Here is a 24,424-nt window from a genome sequence, read left to right on the forward strand (position 1 = left end):
AGAGTGTCATTCAATTTGGTAAGTATTGGAATGTGACTGAGATTAAGATTAATGTTGAAATCTCTGTAAACATTTTAATCTTGTTACAACGGAGTTTTTTTTAGTAGTTTAATTACTACTAAAATATCTATAAATATGAACATCCTTAATAATCCCACTTTTAAGTCCGCTGAGAAGAATCTATAATCTACCAGAACCAGATAAAATAGACAGCAACCCTATCTACATACTGCTGTCGCTTGCACAGTTAGGTAACATATTAGCCGGATGAGTGTGGAGGAAGGAAAACAATGTTTTGGCAACAACAACAGCGTATGATCTAGCTTGTAGATAAAGCATTCTGAGACATGTACGGAGATACACATCCCTGAACCTGAAAACATTCAGTTGATTTATGAGAACTATAGGTAAATAATGTAAGGCTCTCTGTTAAGGATATAAATAAATAAATAAATAAAAAACCAACAAGCATTTTGATTGTGTTGTAATTTGGATAAATATTAAATTGAGGTAGCATGCTTTGATACTTTTTTTTTTTTTAAATAATTTTTTTAAAGACATATGAGCTGAAAGACTCAAAACAAGGCATAACATGACCCATCTACCACCTAACACTATGGTATGTTGTTTTGGTCATAGCTGCAGGCATCAAGGCTTATAATTGAACCAATAATGTATATATTGATAAGGAGTTTAAAACAAAGCATAGACAATCAACTAGCAGATCAAAGCTTTCGGGTTAGAGTGTATGCGTCTATATTCTATTCAACAACACAGATTAATGTATCTGGTAGTAGTCGGATAAAGATCCTAAAGATGACAGAAAACAATATAACAATACCGAGAAAATTTCAATTTAGTCTGCCAAGACCCATTAAATTGTGGTCTGCCTCACTTTACAATGCTCAAGCACATTGCTTATAACATCTCATGCCAAAATTAGCAACACATCTATTCATCAAGAGGATATTTTAATAAGCATACTCCTAAACGAATAAGTATTTATAGTTTTCTAGGATACCATATTGTATTTGGAAAAAAAAGGCAACTTAAAACATGATCAAACTTTTTCTCACATGCAAGACAAGCAAGGCCTTATATGCATTCATGACCATGTAGGGATGATGAGGTAAGAAATGATGCATAATTTTCCAGGAAACGAATTCTCAATAGGAAAGGTATCAATTACCTGCAACAAACAAGTAGGAATTTGGATAAAACCCTGCAGAAAAAGATCAACCTTTTCCAGAGTGCTTAGAGGAACTGGTGTAATGACATATAGCAGACCCTTGAATGTATCAATGCTTCTCACAATTCCTGGTAATGGCATCAAGTAAAAGGTAAAAGGTAAAATAAGATCTTTAGTTCCAACTTGTTACCCTGATACTGATTTATAATGCTTTCACACCAGAAAATTATAGACGAGAAAATTATAGATGAGAATTGCTATAATCATACAAACATCATCTAAAGCTATAGTATGTGATTTCCAGCTACCACTTTATCGTAAGTTACAATCAAACATTCATAATCCTTTAAATACTCAGAATGTCAATTACAGCACCAAAAAATTCTAGTGATTTAGTGGATGTAGTCTCTACTGATTTAAAACATTAAGTAGGCAGTTAACAAAAGATAAATTATAGTTGAATAAGATGCCAAAGAATGGTTAAAGGAACATACCAAGACCAACACACCAAGGTAAATTTTCAGACCCTTCAGAGCTAACTGCTAAGCCAACGATGGTTGCATTCAAACTGTAGAAGATCTCAGAACTTGGGACCTAGAATAGAAGGGTTCAAATATTTAAAAGAATGCAATAATTATTTATACCAAAAAGTAAAACAAGAGATATAGATTTTATCACCACTTAGCTGTCTTAAGATAGTCTAAAAAGTACTGAACTAAACAGAACCAAATTAAAAAAAAATTACCAAAGATGTTGTGGCAACTCAATCAAAAATTTGAACTGACCTGACAATGAAGATGTTTAGTCTTGATACTTGATATTGGAACTTCATATGGTGGGTGAGAGGCCAGTGCATGAGCAAGTTCTTTGATAGTAGTGATTTTCAGGTTACTTGGAAAGCATTGTCTGAAATAAGCCATTATTCGTAAATCCCGCAACAGGCGTGCATCCTTCTGAACTAAAACCCTGGGGGATGAAACTAATATGTAAGAAGGAAACTCTAGTGGTTCCACAAAACTCAATTTCTATTCTCCATAGAAAAGGAAAATTATTGATGAAAGTGACAGACATTTTCCCTTTTCTTTTATCTTTTGATATGTAAAAAGTACTGAGCAAAAATATAGATAACAGTTGTAACAGCATTAATGTCTATGAACTTACGATCTATTAAAAGAATCCTGGCGAGCTGAACCAATCTCAATTAGATTGACCATTCCACAACTATCCTCATCCAACCAGAATGCTCCATCTGGTAGATTCTTACTCTGAGCAGATATGTTTATTTTAACAACATGGGTAGGAGCCATGTGCTTCAACATATCCACCAACATGTCATAACCAACTCCTGCACACGAGGAATGAGTAAATACACTTTGAAAATCACAATCACAGTAAACAGGCAGTAACAGGTAGCCACTTGGTCTTTAGCTTGAGCAGCACCTGGCTGGGATGGAACTCAATTTGGTCTAAGTTAAAATCAAAGATTATACCTTTCACCCAGCCTGGTGTATTTATAATAAGAGGCAATTCAGTCTTAGTACGGTTTTCACTCAGGTTGGAGGTTGAGTACTCCATTTGGTAGTAATCATATAGGGTAGATATATAAGTCAAGTACGCTGTTGGATTCCTTTTGGAGGAAACATCACCAAAGAAAAAAGATCTAAGGAAAAAAGAAAAAAAAAAAAATTAAGTGATCTGGTTTTCCATATATTTTTCAATAAAATCTCACACAAGCAAAGATGGTACAGACTTGAGTAGAAGAAGACAGTATTAGAAAAGTACATCAAAACCACTAGCTTTTAAATAGAGCTCATGCAATATCAAGTATATTCTTAGTCATATATGGTTAACACAACTACATGCCCACATCCAATATCACATTCAGTTAACTGAAAATTAGAATGAAACTTTCTACAACTTCTTGGGAACTGTGGAAGCTTTGAATATCAACTAGAACCATGTCATAATCTAAATCTTCATAAAACCGATATTTTCCCATTCTTGATCATAATAGCTACCGAATATTATATCAATTATCAAAATAACAAGAAGCATATGATTACATTGTAATATAATTTGCATTCAGTTGATGATTTTCTCTAACAAGGCCCCCAGACATAAGAGTTCAAACAAAACTTTTTCCTGTTGAAAATTAGCAAAGTAGCCTACTCCTAAAAATAGATCAGATTGTCCAGCCAGTTATTCATTCTCCTTTATACCGTATACTTGATATCCATAATATGCTTTCAACTGTATGTACTACATGCAATTACACCATTATTATTTAGAAGAACAAAATTTTCATGTCTAGATAACAAGTTAATAACTGGTAACATAACTTTAGTCTGTACCTGTCTGGTGTCTTCAGACATGGAATTGTCAAATCTGTTTTATGAGAAAGAAAACACAAGCAACACCTTTGATTAGCATATTTTAACAGTACAACAGTTTATCTCCTCTAATGATAACTTTCGGAATTTTGTTGTTAAATCGAAGACTGTTAACCATCACCTGCAGTTGGTTTATCAACCACAGTCAGAGAAAGCAAACCAGGAGGAGTAAACTCGGGCTGACCAACATCTGTATCCAAGTAAGCTACTTTCCTATACCTGCAAAAAAAATTGAAAAACATTAGGAGAAAACACTAAAAATAAAGTAATATAAACAACCACTTGAATATCAAGCATGACAATGCAGCCATTAGCAGCCTTGGGAGCAAGAGCAACAGAGAACATGTTACTCATAATAATCAGATAGAATATGTTCAGGAAAAAAAGACAAAGAATATAAAGTACAATGTATTCAGAGATGCTATGAACCAATTACATCACAATTGGAATATCAAGCATGATAATTCAGCCATAAGCAGCCTTGGAGCAACAGAGGACATGTTACTCGTAATAATTAGCTAGAATAAGTTCAGGAAGAAAAGAAAAAGGGCATAAAGTACAAGGTATTCAGAGATAACATGAACAAATATTATCGTAATTGATACTGGAACTTTTTTCAAATGAGTTCACTGAAGCCACTTATACACCAAAACAATTTTTAACTATAATGAAGCCCAGAACATTGATTTGTATTCATACTCCACTAGAAAAAAAAAAATATATATATATATATATATAGCGGCTTCTTTAGAAAAGGTGCGGAATTTCATAGATAAAAATTCAAATACAGGTAAAAATAACACAAACCCAGTTCAGCTTCCATATTGACAGAACAGTGAGCAACCCAACTAGGAGAAATTTTCCAAATTTAAAGAAAACCCATTAGAAAAATGAGCCAAAAAAAGGTTCAACTTCAATTTTTACGCAGAGTCCATGAAAACCCAGTGACCAAGTTACCAATACACATAAAAGATCAACAACCAGTCTCAAAAACCAATCAATTACGCAAATCCAAAAAAAACTAATATGTAAAATGAGGAAAGCTGAGCATTGACCTCTGGAGAAGAACATTGAGAAGGTGACGAGAAAAGGTGGTCTTCCCGCAATTCTTGGCGCCGCAGATTAAAGCAATGGGTGGTGGCGAGGTGAGAGAATCATATGCAATGGAATCTGCAGCTTCCGACCATTCTTGTGGTATGAAGATGTTTGGTGATGGGTTTTCAGGTTCCGACAGCATAGCCATAGCTCTCTCTTTCTCCGTTTTCTTCTTCTTCTTCTTCCTCGTTTTTCTGTGTTTTTCTGAAGCAGAACGGCTAGGCCGTCACTGAAATATTTATAGTTTAATACATAGTGATTTTCTCGCTTTGTTTCTTGGTACGGAACACGTTTGTTTAGTGAATGTACAATAATTTTCTTTTTCTTTTTCTTAAGTAAAATAAATTTCCAGGGAAAAAAAATAAATATTAGGAGTAACTTTAAAAATAAAATAAAATTATGTTTGGGACTTATATGAACCAAGGAAAATGAATTTAGTTTATGTTATTTGAATTAGAAAATTAAATTTCATATAATATAATCCTCCTTTTTTATTTTTTTCTCCATATATATAGTTTTTGCTCTTTTTTCAATATTGTTTAGTCAACACAGAGAAAATAAAAGATTCTACATGCCAATACTCATGAATTCTAGAAGAGGACACTTTCTGTTTTTTAAGTGGATTTGAAATTATAATACTTTTTCATAAATTTATTTTGTTTTTTCAACACAATAAAAGAGCAAATGAGACCACAAACAATTACTTTTGAATTTTATGACCATAATATTAATAAACAGTTTGATAAAAAGAACAGTATTTTTTTATTTTTTTATTTTTGGTAAATGATAACAGAACAATATGATTTTTTTTTAAGAAAAAAACAATACTATTACAAAAAAAAAGTAGCAAAAACAGTATAAGATTTATAGAATATTAAATAAAAATGGTTACACTAGAACTGGATATAAAATCTCTACTGCAAAACCTTTCAAAAAAATAAAAAAGAAAAAAAAAATGTCCAAGAACTACAACAAAAAAGGATATGGGGGATTTTATTTTTTTATTTTGTTTTGGGTATAACATATATATTGAATATTTTGCTGAATGTAATACTTGTCATCTAACATATTGTAAGCCTATTATTGATTTATTTTATTTTAAAAATAAAGTCGGAAAATGCAAACTCACAACTTTTGTGTTAAAAAAATAATAATTCTTTATATATCTGAAAGATTCAATTATTTTAATTTTTTAATATTAAAAGTGGGGAATTTTATTTTATTTTATTTTATTTTTTTGGGATTGAAAAGTGATATTTTATATTGAAAATGTGTCTTGCAAACTCTAAATTTTTAAATTAGAGAACATAATAACTTTGCACTATTAAAATTGTTTTAAAAAGGATGTATCATTGAAAGTTTACATCAAACAAAATGAATGACATTTTTAATATGGTCAATCCATAAACATAGGGTCTTAATTAGAATATACTATTCCATTTCAAGATATCTTAAAATCCAAATTTCTTTTTTTTTTTTTTTTAATTACATTCCAATTCAGCTTCTTACAAATTCAATTTTGTTAATAATTGAAAATTTTAAAACATTATTTCTTAAACTTGTAATTAAAAAAATAATAAATAGTACTACTAATAATTGTTTATATATATTAAAAAAAAAAAGGTTGTACATATGAAAAATCTCTCCGCTCAATGCAGTTCAAAAATCTTTTGCTCGATTCATGAACCAACGGGGATTTCCACATTGCCAACCTGCAAAGTGGGACCCAAAATATGACCCCCAAAAAAAAAAAAAAAAAAAAAACCAACTCATCCAATCATGCGCCACGTGTCCTCTAGCTGAAACATCTTCATCATCTTTTAAACGGACAATATTTTTATTTATTTATTTATTTATTTTTGTAATTGATAATAAAAAGACAAAAAAAACCTCTAGCCTGAATCGCATTGACCAAGAGTCAAACCACGGGCACAGATCTGACGGCTATAAATCATTCTCATTCTCTCTCTCTCTCCCATTTCTGATCAAAAAACCCCCCCAAACCCTTTTCGTTCACTGGGGGCGCCAAAAACCCCTTTATCAAAAATAACAAAAAAATTAAAAAATTAAAAAATAAAAAAAAAAAGAACACAGAGAGATAAATATTAGAGAAATCCAGAGAGAGAGAGAGAGAGAGAGAGAGACGGAGAGATGAGCGAGTTGCAAACCCAGTCATCGTTCATCGGAGTTCAAAGCATGGCATACCATAAAGCAGTGAAGGAAGCCCTAAATGCACTCTATCATCACCCGGACGACGCCGTTCGTGTCGACGCCGATCGATGGCTTCAAGAGTTTCAGGGCTACCTCGACGCCTGGCAGGTACTCTTATCTTATTATGCCTCTTTTTCTTTTTGGTGTGATTTTACCCGATTGAGCGAAGCTTGTGAATCTTGGTGGATTCGATTTGGTAAAGAGATTTTTGTGATTGATTTTTTTTTTTCGGTATTTTGTTTCTATTTTGATGAGAATTGAATTTCGAAAAGTTGGAAAAAGCGCGTGTTCGTTCAATGCCAATGTCAAGAATTCGAAGTTTTAGGGTTTAATGGAGGGGTATTGTCTGTTTGTTTTCAGTAGGTGTTGGACTCTGCTTGTTTGCATAAGAATTTTAAAAATTAGGGAATGAATGAATTTCAATTTTTTTTTTTAAGAAATAACTACTTTAAGGATGCATTCGTGCCATTTCTTGTTTCTATAACGAACTGATCGTTTTTGCTGTTATTTTTCTGAAGGTTGCATCTGAAGTTTTAAATGTCAGGTTTCTTAATGCAAATAGCCTGGCTTTCAATCATAATATGTTAAATACTATCTTGGTACAGCTTTAAATGCAAAAGGAAGCTTGTCGATGTTGCTATGTTCCCCCATTCTGACACCCCCACATGTATATAAACAAATCCTTTGTGTTCTGTACTTAATTTATTTCCATTGTTTGGGAACTAACTGTTAGGAAATCACTCTACATCAATAAAGCTCATGATTGCGTGTTCTCTAGTGCCCCTGAGTTTCTACTTTCAGTTTCTCATTCTCTTTCTCTTGGATACGGTTAAGGTTCTCGTTTGGCTGTAGCTCTCTTTTTGAATATTTACACAAGCATGGAGCACGTATATATATATATAATATATATAGACCAATAAAAAAAAAAAAACAGTCCGATAACGACAGAGAGAATAATATGCTTTTAGAGATGTGGTGGGAACGCGATGTTTGTTGAAGTATAGATATGTGCATGCATATAAATAATGTTAGCTATATCCTTTTAAAGACTTACGATAAAATAATAACCATATTTCATTTAATATATTATGCAATTTAATTTTTCATTTTAAGTCCTATTTCAATGTTATTCAACAAAATGAAAGCTTAAAGTTGATTTCCTTATTTTTCTCTTCTTTCTCAACTTATTTCTAGTTGGATTTTTTTGGTTATAACATTAGTCGGATTTTTTAAGTAAAGTTTCAATCTTGTTTTTGGACCCAAAGGCTTTCTAACATACTAAATTTATGTTATAGGAATACAGATTATAATATGTTGCAGTTGTGTTTAGGAGGGATTATTCATTATCATGGCCTTTACATTTATGAACGCACAGCATGTTACACATATGTACATTGCACTTCCTTTAGCTCTTCCTCCCTACAAAAGATCTATAAAGTATGATGTCCTCCCTTTTTTAGATATTTGCTACCCTTATAATTTCTGTGCCTCAGATTGAATGTATCCTCTTTAAGATGAGACATAATTCCTAATTTGGATTTGAATTCCTTCCTTGGCGCATTTATGTTATTAGTTTTTTTTTGGCACGTATATATATATATATATAGATATATATTTGAACTTATATATATTTGTAAGTTCAACCAATTACGGCAGTTTTTTTTTTTATTTCATCAATGGCTTCCCATTGGCTATATATATATATATATATATGTATATATTATTATATGTATATTTTGACGATTCAAGGTGCTGCTTCATCTTTCTAGGTTGCTGATGACTTGCTTCATGATCCCACCAGCAATTTAGAAACCTTAATCTTTTGTTCCCAGACTCTTAGAAGCAAGGTGAGTTTCTTCTCTGTTTGCTTATTGTTTAAGACAAATGTTAAAATAGTGGAAACCTTATTTGATCTGAATATCTGATACATTCTTGTTTTTTGAGGTTTATTTTAGGTACAGCGATATTTTGAAGAACTACCATCTACAGCTTTTCGCCCATTACGGGATTCATTAAATGTGAGTGAGTATCCGTTCTTGATTTTAACCACAGAAGAAACTTGGCCTTAAACATAGTATGTACATTTTCTAAGTTGAACTTATAATTTGCTCAATGTCAAGTGCTTGTGTAGTAAATCTCACCAAATGGATCATTTACAAAATTGTTTCTTACGAGCTTCTGGTTTAAATAGCATGTTACATATGCTGCTTCCCTCAAACAAAGACAAAATTATTTGTGTTTGTTACTGGACTAAATTAAGCTATGTGTACTGTTTCAATTCTGTATTAGTGTGGTGGCTTTCATCTGTTGTGTACTATCTTTAAGCACATTTTTATACAAATTAAAATTTTGTATTTTCAGTTGTACTCTTCCTGGTTTCTTCTACCTTGTTTGAGTGGCCTGTTAACTAGTATTTTAAATGCAGAATTTACTGAGAAAATTCCACAAGGGTCCTCCTAAAGTCAGAACTCAGGTACAATTCAGAAGGTTCCTAGCATACACATTCTCGTGTAATTTATGATCCCCAAGAGAATATTATGCTCAATCATCTGGCTTTTTAGATTAGCATTGCAGTTGCTGCTTTGGCTGTACATGTTCCTGCAGAAGATTGGGGGGATGGTGGTATTGTGAATTGGCTACGGGATGAAATGACTATGCATCCAGAGTACATTCCAGGGTTTTTGGAGCTACTTACAGTTTTACCTGAGGTATATCTGTATAGCCATGTTTATACATACACAAGACACACGTGTATAATGCATGTGTATCAAATTTACCCAAGATGTTAATTATTTCAGCATAAGAGGCTCTTTTAATTTTGGCGCTTCTTTTTCTTTTTATATGATGTGCCATTAGTATTTTCTAACTTGACAAATGGCAAGCAATATAATGAATGAATTTGTTACCTTAAAATAAATTTATCAATAATGTTCAGGTTCCTTTGTTGTCATGCAATCTTAAATGTTTCATAGTTTTTGTCGGGATATGCTGTTTATATTATTGGACTGTAAATTGAAGTAGTTTGATGTTATATGTTTTTGGACGAACTTAGTATTGGTGATTTAGTTTAGTACAACTTTCAGCCAGAAACAATATGTTCATAAGTTGGACACCTGAATTTACATTCAGTTTGTTTTTGTCTTCTGATGATCATATCTCTGACAATTAGATAACTTTATAATCCATGTGTCTGTCCATTTACAAGAGCATTTGTTGCTCTTTTGATGCTATAAGACTTTGTAGACACGCTTTTTTTACCTTTTTCCTTGCCACTAATCAGAGGAATGCTAAAATTTGTAAAATCTATGATAGTACATCTTCTTTACTTATAGTTCCTCTGTAATCAGGAAGTATATAACTATAAGATAGCAGCTCGTCCAGAAAGACGACGTCAATTTGAGAAGGAGCTTACTTCTCAAATGGAGGTTGCTCTTAATATCTTAACAGCTTGCTTGAATTTCAATGAGCTTAAAGAGCAGGTATGTTTTTTTTTTCAGTTAGATACTTCTAATTAGGGATTTCATGCTGATGTTTAAAGACATACAGAGTACCTGCTTTTGGATGTTCTAAGAGTCTCATCATCTTTACTCCATCAATATTTCAGGTTCTAGAGGCATTTGCTTCTTGGCTTCGACTAAAGCATGGGTACTCTCTCTCTCTCTCTCTCTCTCTCTCTCTCTGTATTTCAGATTCTTATCTGTATATGTCATTTTTGGTATCATACCTCATACTGTATTACAATATTCTGTTACAAAATGGAAAGAGTCCTTTGTGTAGGCTGATTATGAGTATAGGACAATATTCTGTTACAGAATGGAAAGAGTCCTTTGTGGGGGCTGATTATGATTGGTAGTTTGCTATGCCTGCAACAAATGGACGAACTTACCAGGGATCATTTATTTAGAATTTGTTAGACTCATACTAGGGATCATTTATTTTTAATTTGTTACTCATTGTTAGTTATAACAAGGGCATGGATGTTATTTATGTTGTAAGAGTTCTGCTTAGTAAAGGTTAGCAATTGTTAGAAACGTTTGATAATTTCATATCCTTGAGGGGAAAGCGTATTTATCTTGTTTAAAGATCTGGAAATACACTATGCTAGATTCCTTATAGCTGTGTCAAAAGAGCAAAAACTTTTTCCAATATCATACTATTGTATGCTCTTAAAATAACTTTTTACCTGTTGCTTATTTGTTGTTGCCTTTTAAATTCTTTAAAATAGGTGTTTTGAGAGTTGGAAGGATAAATTACGTTCTTCTACAACAGTTGTAAGATATACGTAACTAATTACGCAAGCACAATAGCTGCAAGTTGCTGAATAGCAGAGTGGTGTTTGGTTGATGAAAAGCACTGCCTTATAGAGCTATTATTTTTTTATTCTTTTTTTGCTTTAGACTTATCATATCGAAGTTGAAATGAAGCATATATAGGTTTTAAGTGTGTTATCCATGTATAGATTTATTTAGTGTATGGTTGATTCAAAGGCTAATCTCTGTTTTCCTCCTGTTGTATTAGCTTGCTATACATAGTTGGGCCCATTTTTAACAGCTTAAGTTTATAGGTTGGTGGTAACTTAACTATGCATTTGTGTACAAACATCTATGACTTCTTATTTTCAAATATGTTGTTCGAGTGTTCTGTCTACTAGTATGGCATAGTTTATTGTTTTTGATACTATAACCCAAATTTATATCTAATTTGTATGACTTTTTTTTTTTTTTGAAAACTTCTGCGAAGAGGAAATAAACTTATAAAGTAAATGTCAGAAGTTAATTTTAATTGGTCTTATGGTGGTTTCAGGATCCCTGGAAGTGTGCTTGCATCTCACCCCTTGGTGCTCACTGCTTTGTCAAGCTTAAATTCTGAAATACTTTCAGAGGCAGCTGTAAATGGTATCGCACCCAAAAGTTGCTAAATATATATGTGTGTATATATATATATATATGTGTGTGTGTGCTTGTGTGTGTGTGTGTGTGTGTGTGTGTGTTTGTGTGTCTTTGTGTGTGAGTTTGTGCTGGTGTTGCAATGTTGTTCTTGAGTTGTTGTACTCCTTGTAGAACTTCAAACCCAGTGGATAGGTTTGCTTGTTAGAAAGGGCAATTTTGACGTTTTGAGGTTCTAGATCAGGAGATGTACATTCCTTCAATGAGGCTCCTATCCAGGAAAATTAGATTATACTGAAATCTACGATTTTAATCTTGACCATTGGATTTCACCGACGGCTTGGAATTTTTAAAAAATCACATGATACCTCATTTTCCCTTTCTCTCTCATTCATTTCAGAGCTTCCTCTTCCTAATATTACAATGCCATCACAATTAAAACTCCATCCTCTCTTACTGACTCTAAATAAATGTTCCATATGTGCTAACTTCGTCTTTCTACTTTCCCTTTTTTTCATCCTTTTTATATTTTTCATTCATGTCAAAACCAACTATGCTAGTCTATAAATTCCTTATGGTTTACTGAGTTTGTTCTGAATTTCTGCTGGTCAAAACAGCATTGCATTGAACTTGCAATACAAAAGGAAAATATAGAAGTTTGTCTGCCATGAATATTTGGTAACATGATAACTTTTTTATGCATGACTTTGAATTTAAAATAGTCTATAACCTTTTCTTATCGGATATTAAGAATGGATTACAGAATACCTTGCATTCAATGGTAAGATGATGGATGATAGGTTGTGAACATTTGATAGAAAAAGATTAAGAAAAGAAAAATTCAGAGATAAGGCATGAAGGAAATAAAGAGGAGGAAGAGGCAGCAAGGATTTTGACATGGAGGAACTGACGGCGAAGGTGGAGAACACCCTGTTATTTTTCCACCACTAGCTTCCATTCCAATTTATTTCTGCCTCTACCACCAAGCACTAACTCTACTTTCTCTTCATTCTCACAACCCCAAGTAGACTTAGATGCCTGGAAAATACCCACTCTCTGTATTGTATATGGTCCTTTTGCAAAACGAGAGTTGCGGCTTCATTTTTATGGAATGCAAATAAAGGTTGAAAGCGGAATCCATTTGGTCTAGAATGGTGGCTATGGAGTGACAAAGGCATCGTATTTTGAGGAAGACAAAATGGCTGATAGGTTTTAGATGAGTCAGTGAGAAAGGAAAAATAAGAGTTCACGTGATTTTTTAAACCTACATCTAATCTTCACCGTTGGTGAAATCTAATAGTCAAGATTAAAATCCTAGATTTTAGTATAATCCAGGATTCCTGAATAGGTGCCTCACTGTACATTCATATATATCTATATATACAGAGATTAAAATCCTAGATTTTAGTATAATCCAGGATTCCTGAATAGGTGCCTCACTGTACATTCATATATATACAGACACAGACTTGTGCATACATCCATATTTATGGTATTTTTTTTTTTCCCCTTCTCTCTAGATATTATGCATGTTCTTTGATGATTGATATCTTATCTTAACTTGATTGTTATGTTATTATGTCTGTGCTGTGTATCTCTAAATATGTTGAATTTTTCTGCCTTTGTCTTATATTGCTTTTCCTATTTTTGTTCTTAAAGAGATGGAAATTTTAGTATGTTAGTGGATAGATTCCGGATCCAATACACAGTGTGGTCCTGCTTTACTTGATTTGATATCAGAAAATACTGTCCTTGTATTGAATGTGTTGAATTTTGTTAGTATATCTTTATGTGCTTCTATTATTGTTTTGCTCCATTTGCTACTGCCATTGTGTTTGTGAAGCAGATGAAGTTACTTTTTCTGTTTCTGCATTGATTGCATTTTGAACTCTATACGATTTCTTTTGGAATTTATGTAATTTTGAGCCCTTTTTAAATGTTTAAATTTCATAGTGTTTCTCTCCTCCATGTCTGAGCCCAGTGTTAAGCTTTAAATGGTATGACTAATTCTGTTTAGAACATCTTTGACTTGTTCCTTGGTTTTATTTCTCCCATGCAGTTATATCTGAGTTGATACACTATACAGTAGCAGGAAGCTCTGGTGGGTTTTCTGTGCAGATGCCCTTAATTCAAGTGATTGTGCCTCAAGTAATGAGTCTTAAGGCACAACTTAGAGATGCTTCAAAGGTATTATATCCATACAATTCCTTTTTTATTTTTTTATTTTTTGGGCCTGTATATACCATGAAGCCTAGACTGAATAAGCTATATTGTAGTAAGACTACCTTTTAGCTCATTTTTGTGGCTTGGTCCATTTGTGTTAGTGATTTGGTCTATTTACGTTGCTTCTTTGTTGTTTGGATCAAGGCAGACTCCGAATGCAAAGCGGGCGCATGTCATATATTGTTCCTTAATCACCTTTTGTGCTTGTCTAACTGTCACTTCCTTGTTAGTGTTCATGTAATAACTACTAAGGCTTCTGCTGTGCGACATAGGAATTTAAATTTATCTTTGTACATTTTTTTATATTAAACCCTTATGGTTCCTTAAAACAATTACATTGTTATTTTATATATATATATATATATATTTCCTTAGAAATGCAATTTTATTTTTCATTATATAGATATTTACAGTTTATATGGTATTTGTGTCACATATATGTCCTTACATGATACATACAGATATGGTTGTTTCCTTGTGCTTTTATCTAAGCTAGGATTAGATGAAGTCATTAATCTAGCCATACAGGTTATAACAATTGCTGATTCCATCCATAGTATTTTATAGCCTGTTTTATGGAAACCAGAAAGCTTATATAATGGAATTCTCAATTTACGGATCTTTAGTTAAAAGTGAAAAGCCAGCATTGGCTTTATTTTTGTTTTAGTCTGTGCATATCAATGTGAAAATCAAAATATTTGAGAAAATTTAAGGATGTTTAATCATACCTGTTAACTCTGTATCAATTTAGATTCACTTCCTAATAACTTAGCATTTCAGGGCCTTGGTCTAATTGTTCTTATGTTTTATTCTTTCTAACCTAGTTTATTATGCTACATATTTAGTCCAATTTATGTCGCATTGATGGACTTGGCTACATGTTAACTTATGTAAGTTGTTGGGCCTATTTTCAAGCATCTTGCGTTTTTCTAATTGATGGAAACATAACCATACAAAACTCAGTTCTGCATGCATTCTGGTATAGAATATTCCTAATATGTGACATTGGTTGGACAAACTCCCAGTTTAACTCCTATGCAAAGGCCATTTCTTATTCATGGTTCTGATTCTCTTTCTATTGGATATGGTTAGAATTTCAAACTGATTCAAATGTTAATCAACAATATTATCAGAAAGTGGAACTGATTGGTTATTTGTTTTTTTGTTTTTTTTTTTTTTTAAATAATTATTATTATTATTTTTTTTCAGGATGAGGAAGATGTGAAGGCCATTGCGCGATTGTTTGCAGACATGGGTGATTCATATGTTGAACTGATTGCAACTGGTATTAACATTTAGCTCTGCTTGAAAATATATAACATTAACTGTTGGATACTTTTTTGTCATCTTTAACAAACATTGTTTGAAGGCATAGTATATTTGATATGTTTTATGACAGTTTGTTCTCTGATCTATGTGCTTGTTTGATTGATAATTTCCTTTCTTCAGGTTCTGATGAATCAATGCTGATAGTCCATGCATTACTGGAAGTTGCTTCACACCCAGAATATGATATTGCATCAATGACATTCAATTTTTGGCACAGTTTGCAGGTGAACTTGACCAAAAGGTAAATCCATGTGGAAATGTTCAGTCTACTTGATTTGCTTAAAACATAGTATTGAGTATAAAAGTGTCTAATCTTTCAGGGATTCCTATATATCACTTGGTAATGAATCATCCATAGAAGCTGAGAGAAATAGAAGGCTGCAAATTTTTCGTCCAGCATATGAATCACTTGTTTCCCTGGTGGGTTTGAATTTCAGATCTTGGCATCAAATATTTAAATACCTTTAAGTGACATTGGCTTTGGTTCATACCCTAAGATTCTTCTGGGTTTCAAAATCTTTTAGTGTTTGGCTTTTTGACTTTTCCAGATATGAAGAGAAGCACATTCATTTTATTTGTTATATGAATCTCCATCAAACTCCTGCTAAGTGTTTTTGGCGAGAAATATTTCCTTTATGAGTGATCTATATTTTAAATTTATAAAGTAAACTTGAATGTTTGTGAAAAAGGAAAAGTTATCAATTGAACTCCTCATTTATAATGAAGAGAAATAAAGGACTGATAAGTTGTTCCTAACTGAACTTAAACTGAGTGGAAGGTAATACATGACATCATCTTTTTGCTTTTCATTTTCTAAACTATATACGACTTTCAGAGGGTAAGATTTTTCTTCACAGGTAAGCTTCCGAGTTCAATATCCGCAGGATTTTCAAGACCTTTCATATGAAGACCTCAAGGAATTTAAACATACTAGATATGGTAAGGGCTAGCTTTTTGGTATGTTATGTCTTTTAATTCTCTTACAGTTTCAGCACAAGTCCTTCATGACTGCTGAAGTTGCTTTTGAGGTTTATTCTATTGTTTTCAATACTCAAGCTCAAAAGCATACATATATAAGCAAATAGCTGATTTTTGGACTCCTGTTTTCATTGGTGGTGATTTAACCGATGGCAAATAACAACCCAATACAGAAAGTTAAGAGAGAGTAACGTATTATAGGGCTAACAATATAAAAATATTTTGTCTTATGCTATGCTTCCTATATTTTGGTTATTAGATGGCAAAGTTGAGCTTTCTAATATCATGGTCATGAATAAAGGTATAAAGGAAAGGAAAGCAGATTAGTGCTGAAAATTTGAGAGCATATTCATGGTTTGATATGAAATGAAAGTTGTTTCCCTATTTCCTAGTATCCATTTAGAATGCTATTTGAGTTTTATAACCATCAAGCTTACATTAGCTTTATGAGGCATCAAGTTTTCAATAAGCTTTTCTTTTTTTGCCACGTGCATAGTACCAGTGTATGTCCATCCATGTGTTCTTTTCCCCTACCCAAGTATTTATGGGTGTTTTTCTTTCTTCTTCTTCTTCTTCTTTTTGCTATTATTATTATTTTTTTAAAATTTTTTGTTAGATGCTTTTCTATGTTTTCCCCCAATTAATGCAATGCTTTGGTGCAATTCATTTCTTGGTAAAAGCAGTTAAGGATTTTTTTTTTCAACAATCTGCCTCTTCTTGTGTTCCTTTCCATGAGACCTGGTCTTTTGTATGACAACAGTTCTAACTAAATCTCCATTGTTTCCAGCTGTTGCGGATGTCTTAATTGATGCGGCATCGGTTCTAGGTGGTGATTCAACACTTAAAATTCTTTACATGAAGCTTTTTGAGGTATGTGGTGACTTATTTGATGCTGTAACAATTCTTGTCAATTTGGTGACTTTTTGTAGGAAAAATTATTTTTATAGTATAATGATTAATTATATATATATCCAGAGCAAGGCTAATTGTTGGCATTGATAGTTCTTAAGTTACCGTTTTCGCTAAGGTGGGCTTTGCAATTCATGTCTTTAACATGGTTTTTATTAACTACAAATGAGCTTTGAATTCGACTTAAATAGTATGAATGTTCTCTGGCATTGATTATAAAAATTAATATGTTGGTCAACATATTCTACTAACAAGTTTATGTTCTTTTGCTTTGGAAATATCATAGATGAACTCTGATATGTAAGGAATTTGATTTACCATCAAGCCTTCATTTTGTCCTTTACTTACCAGCATGTTCCTTTTTTTTTTTTTTTTTTTTTTTTTCCTTCTTTTTTCCAATTTTTTTGTCAACAATCTTCATGTTGGATGCTAAGATAACTTCATAATCATGTTTTTGGGAATACTTATCCTCAGTCCTTGAAGATTGGATCTATTGGGGTTTCCCTTTGATGGATCTCTTCAATTCTTTATTGACAATTTGGGGTTATCTGTGTTATGGATCTTAAAAAATTTCTTACACATTGTGGTGGAAGGTCTTGAAGATTCACTAGGCAGGTTACCTATAAGGAAATTAATTTGATGCCTGAAAATCAATCAATCTAAACAAGACATGATAGCAAATAAAATATGTAACAAGACATGGGAGTAATTATAACACTCTTGACTTCCAATTGGCAGATTGGTAATCCACATACTGGACATGTAAAATGTATCTTTTGGCTTTAGATTTTTCACTCAGTTGTGGAAGATAATGATAGTTAAATTGCCACACATGATATATAAGGTGGATTAAAGTGGAAGAGTTTTTGAAATTTTTTATCATTGGTTGTATTGTCTAAAGCAGTGAAGAAAAAAATAGGTCTTTTCATTTTCTGAATCTTTTTTTCTGCAGTGTTCTTGCCTCTAATTGGATGTGCAGTTTTTTTTATTTTAGTTATTTATTTATTTATTTATTTTCTATTTTTATTTATGCAAGGATCATCTTGTTATCCCTTGCTATCGTTTAACGTTATTTTATATATTTAAGGCTGTGGGTAGGTATCAGAATGATGGACAAAATGAATGGCGTCTGGCCGAGGCTGCTTTGTTTTGCATCCGTGCTATATCAAATTATGTCTCAATTGTTGAAGCTGAAGTAATGCCCCAGGTGTGATGTCATTCAGAAACTTCATGCATGTGTCTTTGTTGTTTACCGGTGTCCTGCATGATATGCTAGTTAGAAGTTGTTTGTGGAAATGAATATAGATGGTCATTTTGTCGTTGAAATGCTTAGTTACTTCATGGCTAACTTGTTGTGCAGTTTTGCCGCAGTCTATGCATGGTTGTTGTCCTGCTGAAGTTCTAACCGCTTTTATTTTTTATGCTTTTAATATTGCACGTGGAGAATTGTGAAATCCCTTGCATGTTGTCTGGCTCGAGTACTTCAGTATTTTTATGATTCATGCGGAAAATGGTTTTTCTTCATGCTTGATCTGCATATTTGAACGCAATTAGTGATTTATAGTTTGATTGACTGCTTTCAGGCTTTCTTTAAATTGCCTATTTTTAAGTGACTTACCACTATTATTATTTATTTATTTATTTATTTTTTGCGTTGTTTGATATGTACAGGTTATGACTTTACTTCCAAAACTTACTCAACATCCCCAGCTACTTCAGACAGGTAATTTGTTTTTTAAGGTTTACAAGTTAATTTTTCCTCTTTTTACTTATTTATTTTATTCCCATCCTTCTATTGATCCGTGGCTTAAAGGGAGACAAGATTTTCTGAACACGTTGAGGAGATGATGAACAAACAATATTGCAGCATGGCGCTGCTACCACATGGGATCTTCTAAATGAAAATTCTAATTTTTCTGTTGTTTCTTTCTGCACTACATGACTCATGTATGTTAAAATTTCAGTGTGCTTAACGATTGGAGCATATTCAAAGTGGCTTGATTCTGCACCCAATGGACCTTCTATTCTGCCTTCAGTCATAGAGATCCTCATGAGTGGCATGGGTACATCAGAGGATTCTGCAGCGGCTGCAGCTCTAGCTTTTAGACACATCTGTGATGGTACATGATCTCTTTTGTTTATGAAAAATGATATTTCTGTTTTAGTTCATCTGGTTAAGGAGCAATAAAAATAAATAACTATAAATTTAAAGTTTCCAGGTGTCCATTGATTACATATGAGTTATTTTCTATTGTAATGACAGCACAAATCATTCATATAGCTCTTCCAATTACTGTTTTCCTTTTTTGCAACCCTTAATATATTACATGAAAAATGGAAAGAAAGTAAACTTATTTGAACTTTAGTATTTAAGGTACATTATCTACCACATGTTGTCTTCAATTGTTATCATTCTTTGTTTGAGTCATTCTATGATGTTTTTATTACATTTGTAATGCTTCTTGTGACTTTGACTTTCCTGTCTGTGTATGTCATTGCGATTTTTGGTTCCTTAGTCATGGGAATCACCAGATAATTTTTCTCCACCCCTTTCTTCTCTTTTTTCTCCCCTGGACACCCTTATGATTGCCTTTTGAATTATATATTACATGCTAAATGTAGATTGCCGGAAAAAGCTTTGTGGATATGTGGAAGGGCTCTTTCATATATATCGTATAGCAGTGAATGGAGAAGGTGGTTTTAAAGTCTCTGCAGAGGACTCATTGCATCTTGTTGAAGCATTGAGGTAAAAATTTACTAGAATGAAGTGCATTGCATGATGAACTAAAGTTTTGGGCTAAGTTGTTGGTCTGAGTATCGTTGAATATCTTTTTCAGCATGGTTATTACAGAACTTCCAATAGACCATGCTAAGAGGCCTCTGGAGGAGTTATGCTTGCCAGTTGTTTCTCCTTTACAGGTTTGTTACATTCCTTGTGTGTGCCAATGGCCACTCCTTTATGGATGATGATACTGATTTAATGATTTGGAACCAGGAAATTGTCAACCAAGGCCCAGAAGTAATAAATAAGAAAACTGCACGTGAGCTAACAGTACACATTGATCGGTTTGCATACATTTTTAGGTTTGATCAATATCCTGTTGTAATTTCCTTTATTTTACTTTATCTTCCTAACTTTTCATAACATCCGAGTCAAATCAACTTTTAGATATGTATGTCACCCTGAAGCTGTGGCAGATGCAATTCAGAAGTTATGGCCAATTTTTAAAGCCATCTTTGATCTGTAAGTACTGATAAACTGTTTCTTGGTTCTGGGTAACTTATATCTTTGTTGATATACCTTGATCTCTTGTTATTCTAATTTATATTGCTAATGGTTTTGTGTAGTCGTGCTTGGGACATGCGGACAATGGAGTCTCTCTGCCGAGCTTGTAAATATGCTGTGAGTTTGCTGAATTTTATTAATCTCTATGCTATCAAAACAATTTTTTTAAAAATACTATTTTAAGAATTTGTAGTATATAATATTTTTAATTTAATTCTTAATTTAATTCATGATACTTATAAGCAACAAATCTGTGTCATGTAATAATTTAGGGTTCTCTAAATGCCCATCGTGTTCATCTCTTTATCATTTTGCTAATTCTTTTCATCTGGATCTTGATTCTATATTTGATTTTATGCTTGCCGCATTGTCAAGCTGTGACGTTTTTTGTTGCCTGAATTGTATGGATAGACTGAATTGCACTATGATTATCTTGTTAACTTATAATTCCAGGTAATTGTGATTTCTTAGGTGAGAACTTCTGGGAGATACATGGGAATTACAATTGGAGCTATGCTAGAAGAGATCCAAGGCCTATATAAACAGCATCATCAACCATGCTTTCTTTACCTATCTAGTGAAGTTATAAAGGTATTGAAATTTCACTCTTTTAGTGCTAGTTGTTTTTATAGCAATTGATGTTTAATTCTAATTTGGTACATCCTGGGCTGCAGATATTTGGTTCTGATCCATCATGTGCAAATTATTTAAAAAGTTTGATTGAAACACTATTCATGCAAACGACCCATCTTCTTACGAATATTCAGGTAAGAATTTACTGAGTGTTGTACTGCATTCTCTTCTGATCTCCAATATATCTGTTGAATCTTCGGTCATGTTTACATTTCCTGCAGGAATTTACTGCCAGACCAGATATAGCTGATGATTGTTTTTTGTTGGCATCAAGATGCATTCGTTATTGTCCTCATTTGTTCATTCCATCTGCAATATTTCCATCATTAGTAGATTGCTCAATGATTGGGGTCACAGTGCAGCACAGGCATGCTTCTTTCGAACTTTCTTTCTATTTTACAGAGGCTTTTTGGCTGTGAAGGAAGAAAAACATAATACCAGGGGACTGATATTTGTAGCATTGGATTTTTTTTTTTTTTTTTTTTTTTTTTGGCCCTTTTGCTTTCAGAGAAGCCTCAAATTCAATATTGACCTTCTTATCCGATATCTTCGATGTTGCAAACTCTAGCAAGGGAGAACAGTACTTGCCTATAAGAAACGCTGTCATAATTCCTCGAGGACTTACCATCACAAGAATTTTGATTGCTTCATTAACTGGAGCACTTCCAAGTTCTCGACTAGAACAGGTTAGCTAATCTCTGTTCTATTCCCAACCTTTTGTCGCTACCATATTCATATGCATATCCAGAATTTCATAGATTCCCTTTTTCCCAGGTAACTTACACACTACTAGCGCTTACTCGAGCATATGGGGCACAAGCAGTGGAGTGGGCAAACCAAAGTGTTTCTTTAATTCCATCAACAGCGGTCACAGAAAACGAGCGATCAAGATTTCTGACAGCATTGTCAGATGCTGCTTCTGGGGTTAATATCAACGCCTTGACAGTTCCAATCGAAGAACTATCAGATGTTTGCCGGCGCAACCGAACAGTCCAGGAGATTGTTCAAGGAGCGTTGAGGCCACTCGAGTTGAATATTACAGCACCATCTGTATCATAAGGAAGACTAGAGTGAGGGGCCATTTTACTAGGCCTCACCTCTCCGGTAAAATCAATCTTACGAGATTGTGTATTAGCCTTTTAACTCTATTCAATTTTTTCTGGGGGTTCTCCTTTGTATTTACTATGATTCTCCAATTTTTAAGGAGAATCAAATGCCATTTCATATTGGTTGATGAGAGAGATGGAAGAATTGTTGTATCTAAATGTTGTTGAGTTGTTGGGATCTCGAGTGGGGTTGTCATTTTCATTTTTCTTGGGGGTTAGATCAAAATGGTGGTATAGAGATGTAGATGAATGTAATGAAAGAATTTTAGGCATTGTTAGGAGTGTTTCATTCCTCAAATAGTTTTGAAATCTTAAAAAAAAAAGAAAAAGGCATTGGTGGAAATTTTTGCATTCATTTTGGTTCTTATATTAATTGTTTCAAACAGTTTGTGTTTATGTATGAATATGATCCTGATTATATAATATTAGCAGAGCATGACCAGCGATGAAAAATCATCAAAAAGGATGAACTTGTGAAATATGTTAAAACAATTTTTTTTTCTTTGTTATTTTGTTTACATTCTGGAATTAAAACTCTTAATTGGTGTTGAAGGAAAATTGAGAAACAAAAAATAGTAATTCTTTCTACGGTTTTGTGGGCTCTGATCACGTTTTTATTTTATCTAATAAAAATGTTATTTATAATGCAGAATAAAAGCAATTTTACACTTCTACAAGCCTCTTCTTCTAAGTTCTATGGTTTACAAATTTATATGAGAATGGAATATGACAATTTGTAAAATACTGCAGTGGGTGTCACCCATGCCTTATGAATTAGTTCTACACTCTGTTTTATTAAGAGAAATTTTTTTTTTTTTTTTTTTTTTGGGGAATGCAAAAATAGCTATATATAATCTCACAAGTATCTAAATTATCAAAACATCCCATCCAACTTCTCAATTTTGTTCTAAAAAATTTGATTTTTAATATCTTCTTGAACATCCACCCGTTGTCCAAAAATCATAAAATCAAGCAGTCATCCTATCGAACACCAATGATCTGCTGGTGATGGCCATAGGATCTCTAGCAAAATTCCAATTATTCTTCGGTGCCAATCCTTTTGGTTTTTTTTTTTTTTTTTAATAAACTTTTGCGATTGTTTGAATTTATTATTTTTTTATTAAGGTGTGCTTGGCTCTTTTACTAGCTTAGATTTAATCCCCATTTAGATAAACAATTGCTTCTCTGTAGATAAAAACAAATCGAAATAATTTTTTGATGATTTTGTGAGATAGGTTTTTGAGCTTTCGTAGAGATATTAATGGGTGTTTGATTCTCATTTTCAGAGAGAGAGAGAGAGAGGTGGCTGGTGGTGAATGTGAAATGCAGATTAGAGCAACACTCCAGTCAACTGAGAGCAATCGGCCATCATTGGTGACCTTCACACACCGGTAGCCATAACCATATTGGGCCAGAGTTCATTTTAAGAAAAAATTGAAAACTTTTAGTTTCATATATATATATATATATATATATATGAGAAAAATTTGATATCAACGGTATCGAAAAACCACTAATAATCTATTGGAGGTCCGATAGCAGCCTCTAGCATATTGGCGTTCCTCTAGTACATAGTTTTTTTTTTTTTTTTTTTTAAACCAGTTACCTAATGTGATTTGAAGTTGCATTCTTATTAATATTCTTATTAATATAGATAGAAATATTCAATCATTAAAATTAATTTTTTATAAATATAAATAAAAATACTTAATCATTAAAATTAATCCGTTTCGTCACCTCTAGTATACCTGCCAATTAGTGTTCGTAGGTTGTGTTCGTGTCAATCCGTTTAATAATCGTGTCAAAAATGCCTAATCTGAACACGATCCATTTATTAATCGTGTAAGGTACCTAAAACACTAACCCGACCTGTTTATAAACAGGTCAACAAGACACGACCCGTTTAACATGATTATTTTAACGGGTCGTGTTGACCTATTAACCCGTTAATCTGAAATTAACCTATTAACCAGAAAACTAACTTATTAACCCGTTAATCCGAAAATTAACCTATTAATCCAATTTTTTTTTTTATTTTTTCATTTTTATGTTTTTGTTTTATTAAAGATGTATTTTTTATTTTTAAAAAATTAGTAATAGAAAATTATTTTTATAAAATTTTTAATTTAGAATATTTTTTTAGTTATTAAATATTATATTAGTGATAAAATATTAATTTAAAATTAAAT

At 32.6% G+C, this 24,424-nt stretch overlaps 2 protein-coding genes across 6 annotated transcripts; one reads left to right on the forward strand and one right to left on the reverse strand.

Annotated features, from left to right (window-relative positions):
• Positions 1–23: 23 nt before the first annotated feature.
• On the reverse strand, positions 24–4,949 carry LOC107418513 (polynucleotide 5'-hydroxyl-kinase NOL9). The gene is made up of 9 exons (XM_016027214.4): positions 4,635–4,949; positions 3,701–3,798; positions 3,541–3,574; positions 2,680–2,849; positions 2,351–2,534; positions 1,975–2,155; positions 1,684–1,783; positions 1,190–1,317; positions 24–373 (listed from the first exon to the last, which is right to left on the reverse strand). The coding sequence occupies exons 1-9, from the start codon at positions 4,820–4,822 to the stop codon at positions 320–322; spliced, it is 1,137 nt and encodes a 378-aa protein (XP_015882700.3). The 5' UTR covers positions 4,823–4,949; the 3' UTR covers positions 24–319.
• Positions 4,950–6,677: 1,728 nt separating this feature from the next.
• On the forward strand, positions 6,678–22,590 carry LOC107418534 (transportin MOS14). Of its 5 annotated transcripts, XM_016027236.4 has the most exons (27): positions 6,678–6,993; positions 8,655–8,732; positions 8,841–8,903; positions 9,311–9,358; positions 9,447–9,593; positions 10,233–10,364; positions 10,490–10,530; positions 11,689–11,780; positions 13,831–13,958; positions 15,204–15,279; positions 15,444–15,564; positions 15,644–15,743; positions 16,181–16,262; positions 17,089–17,171; positions 18,298–18,417; positions 18,882–18,933; positions 19,175–19,330; positions 19,833–19,956; positions 20,048–20,129; positions 20,206–20,294; positions 20,380–20,454; positions 20,559–20,613; positions 20,968–21,087; positions 21,171–21,263; positions 21,351–21,496; positions 21,638–21,815; positions 21,904–22,590. In XM_016027236.4, exons 1-27 carry the CDS (start codon positions 6,826–6,828, stop codon positions 22,186–22,188), a joined length of 2,934 nt encoding a protein of 977 aa, XP_015882722.1. In that variant the 5' UTR covers positions 6,678–6,825; the 3' UTR covers positions 22,189–22,590. The 5 variants fall into 5 exon arrangements, with proteins under 5 accessions (XP_015882722.1, XP_024929535.1, XP_060670411.1 ...); XM_025073767.3 differs by lacking the exon at positions 6,678–6,993 and having other exon boundaries at positions 8,671–8,732; positions 8,830–8,903; positions 9,452–9,593; XM_060814428.1 differs by lacking the exon at positions 6,678–6,993 and having other exon boundaries at positions 8,677–8,732; positions 8,830–8,903.
• The last annotated feature ends 1,834 nt before the right edge of the window (positions 22,591–24,424 follow it).

The sequence above is a fragment of the Ziziphus jujuba genome, chromosome 2, assembly GCF_031755915.1.
Source record: "Ziziphus jujuba cultivar Dongzao chromosome 2, ASM3175591v1".
Lineage (NCBI taxonomy): Eukaryota > Viridiplantae > Streptophyta > Magnoliopsida > Rosales > Rhamnaceae > Ziziphus > Ziziphus jujuba.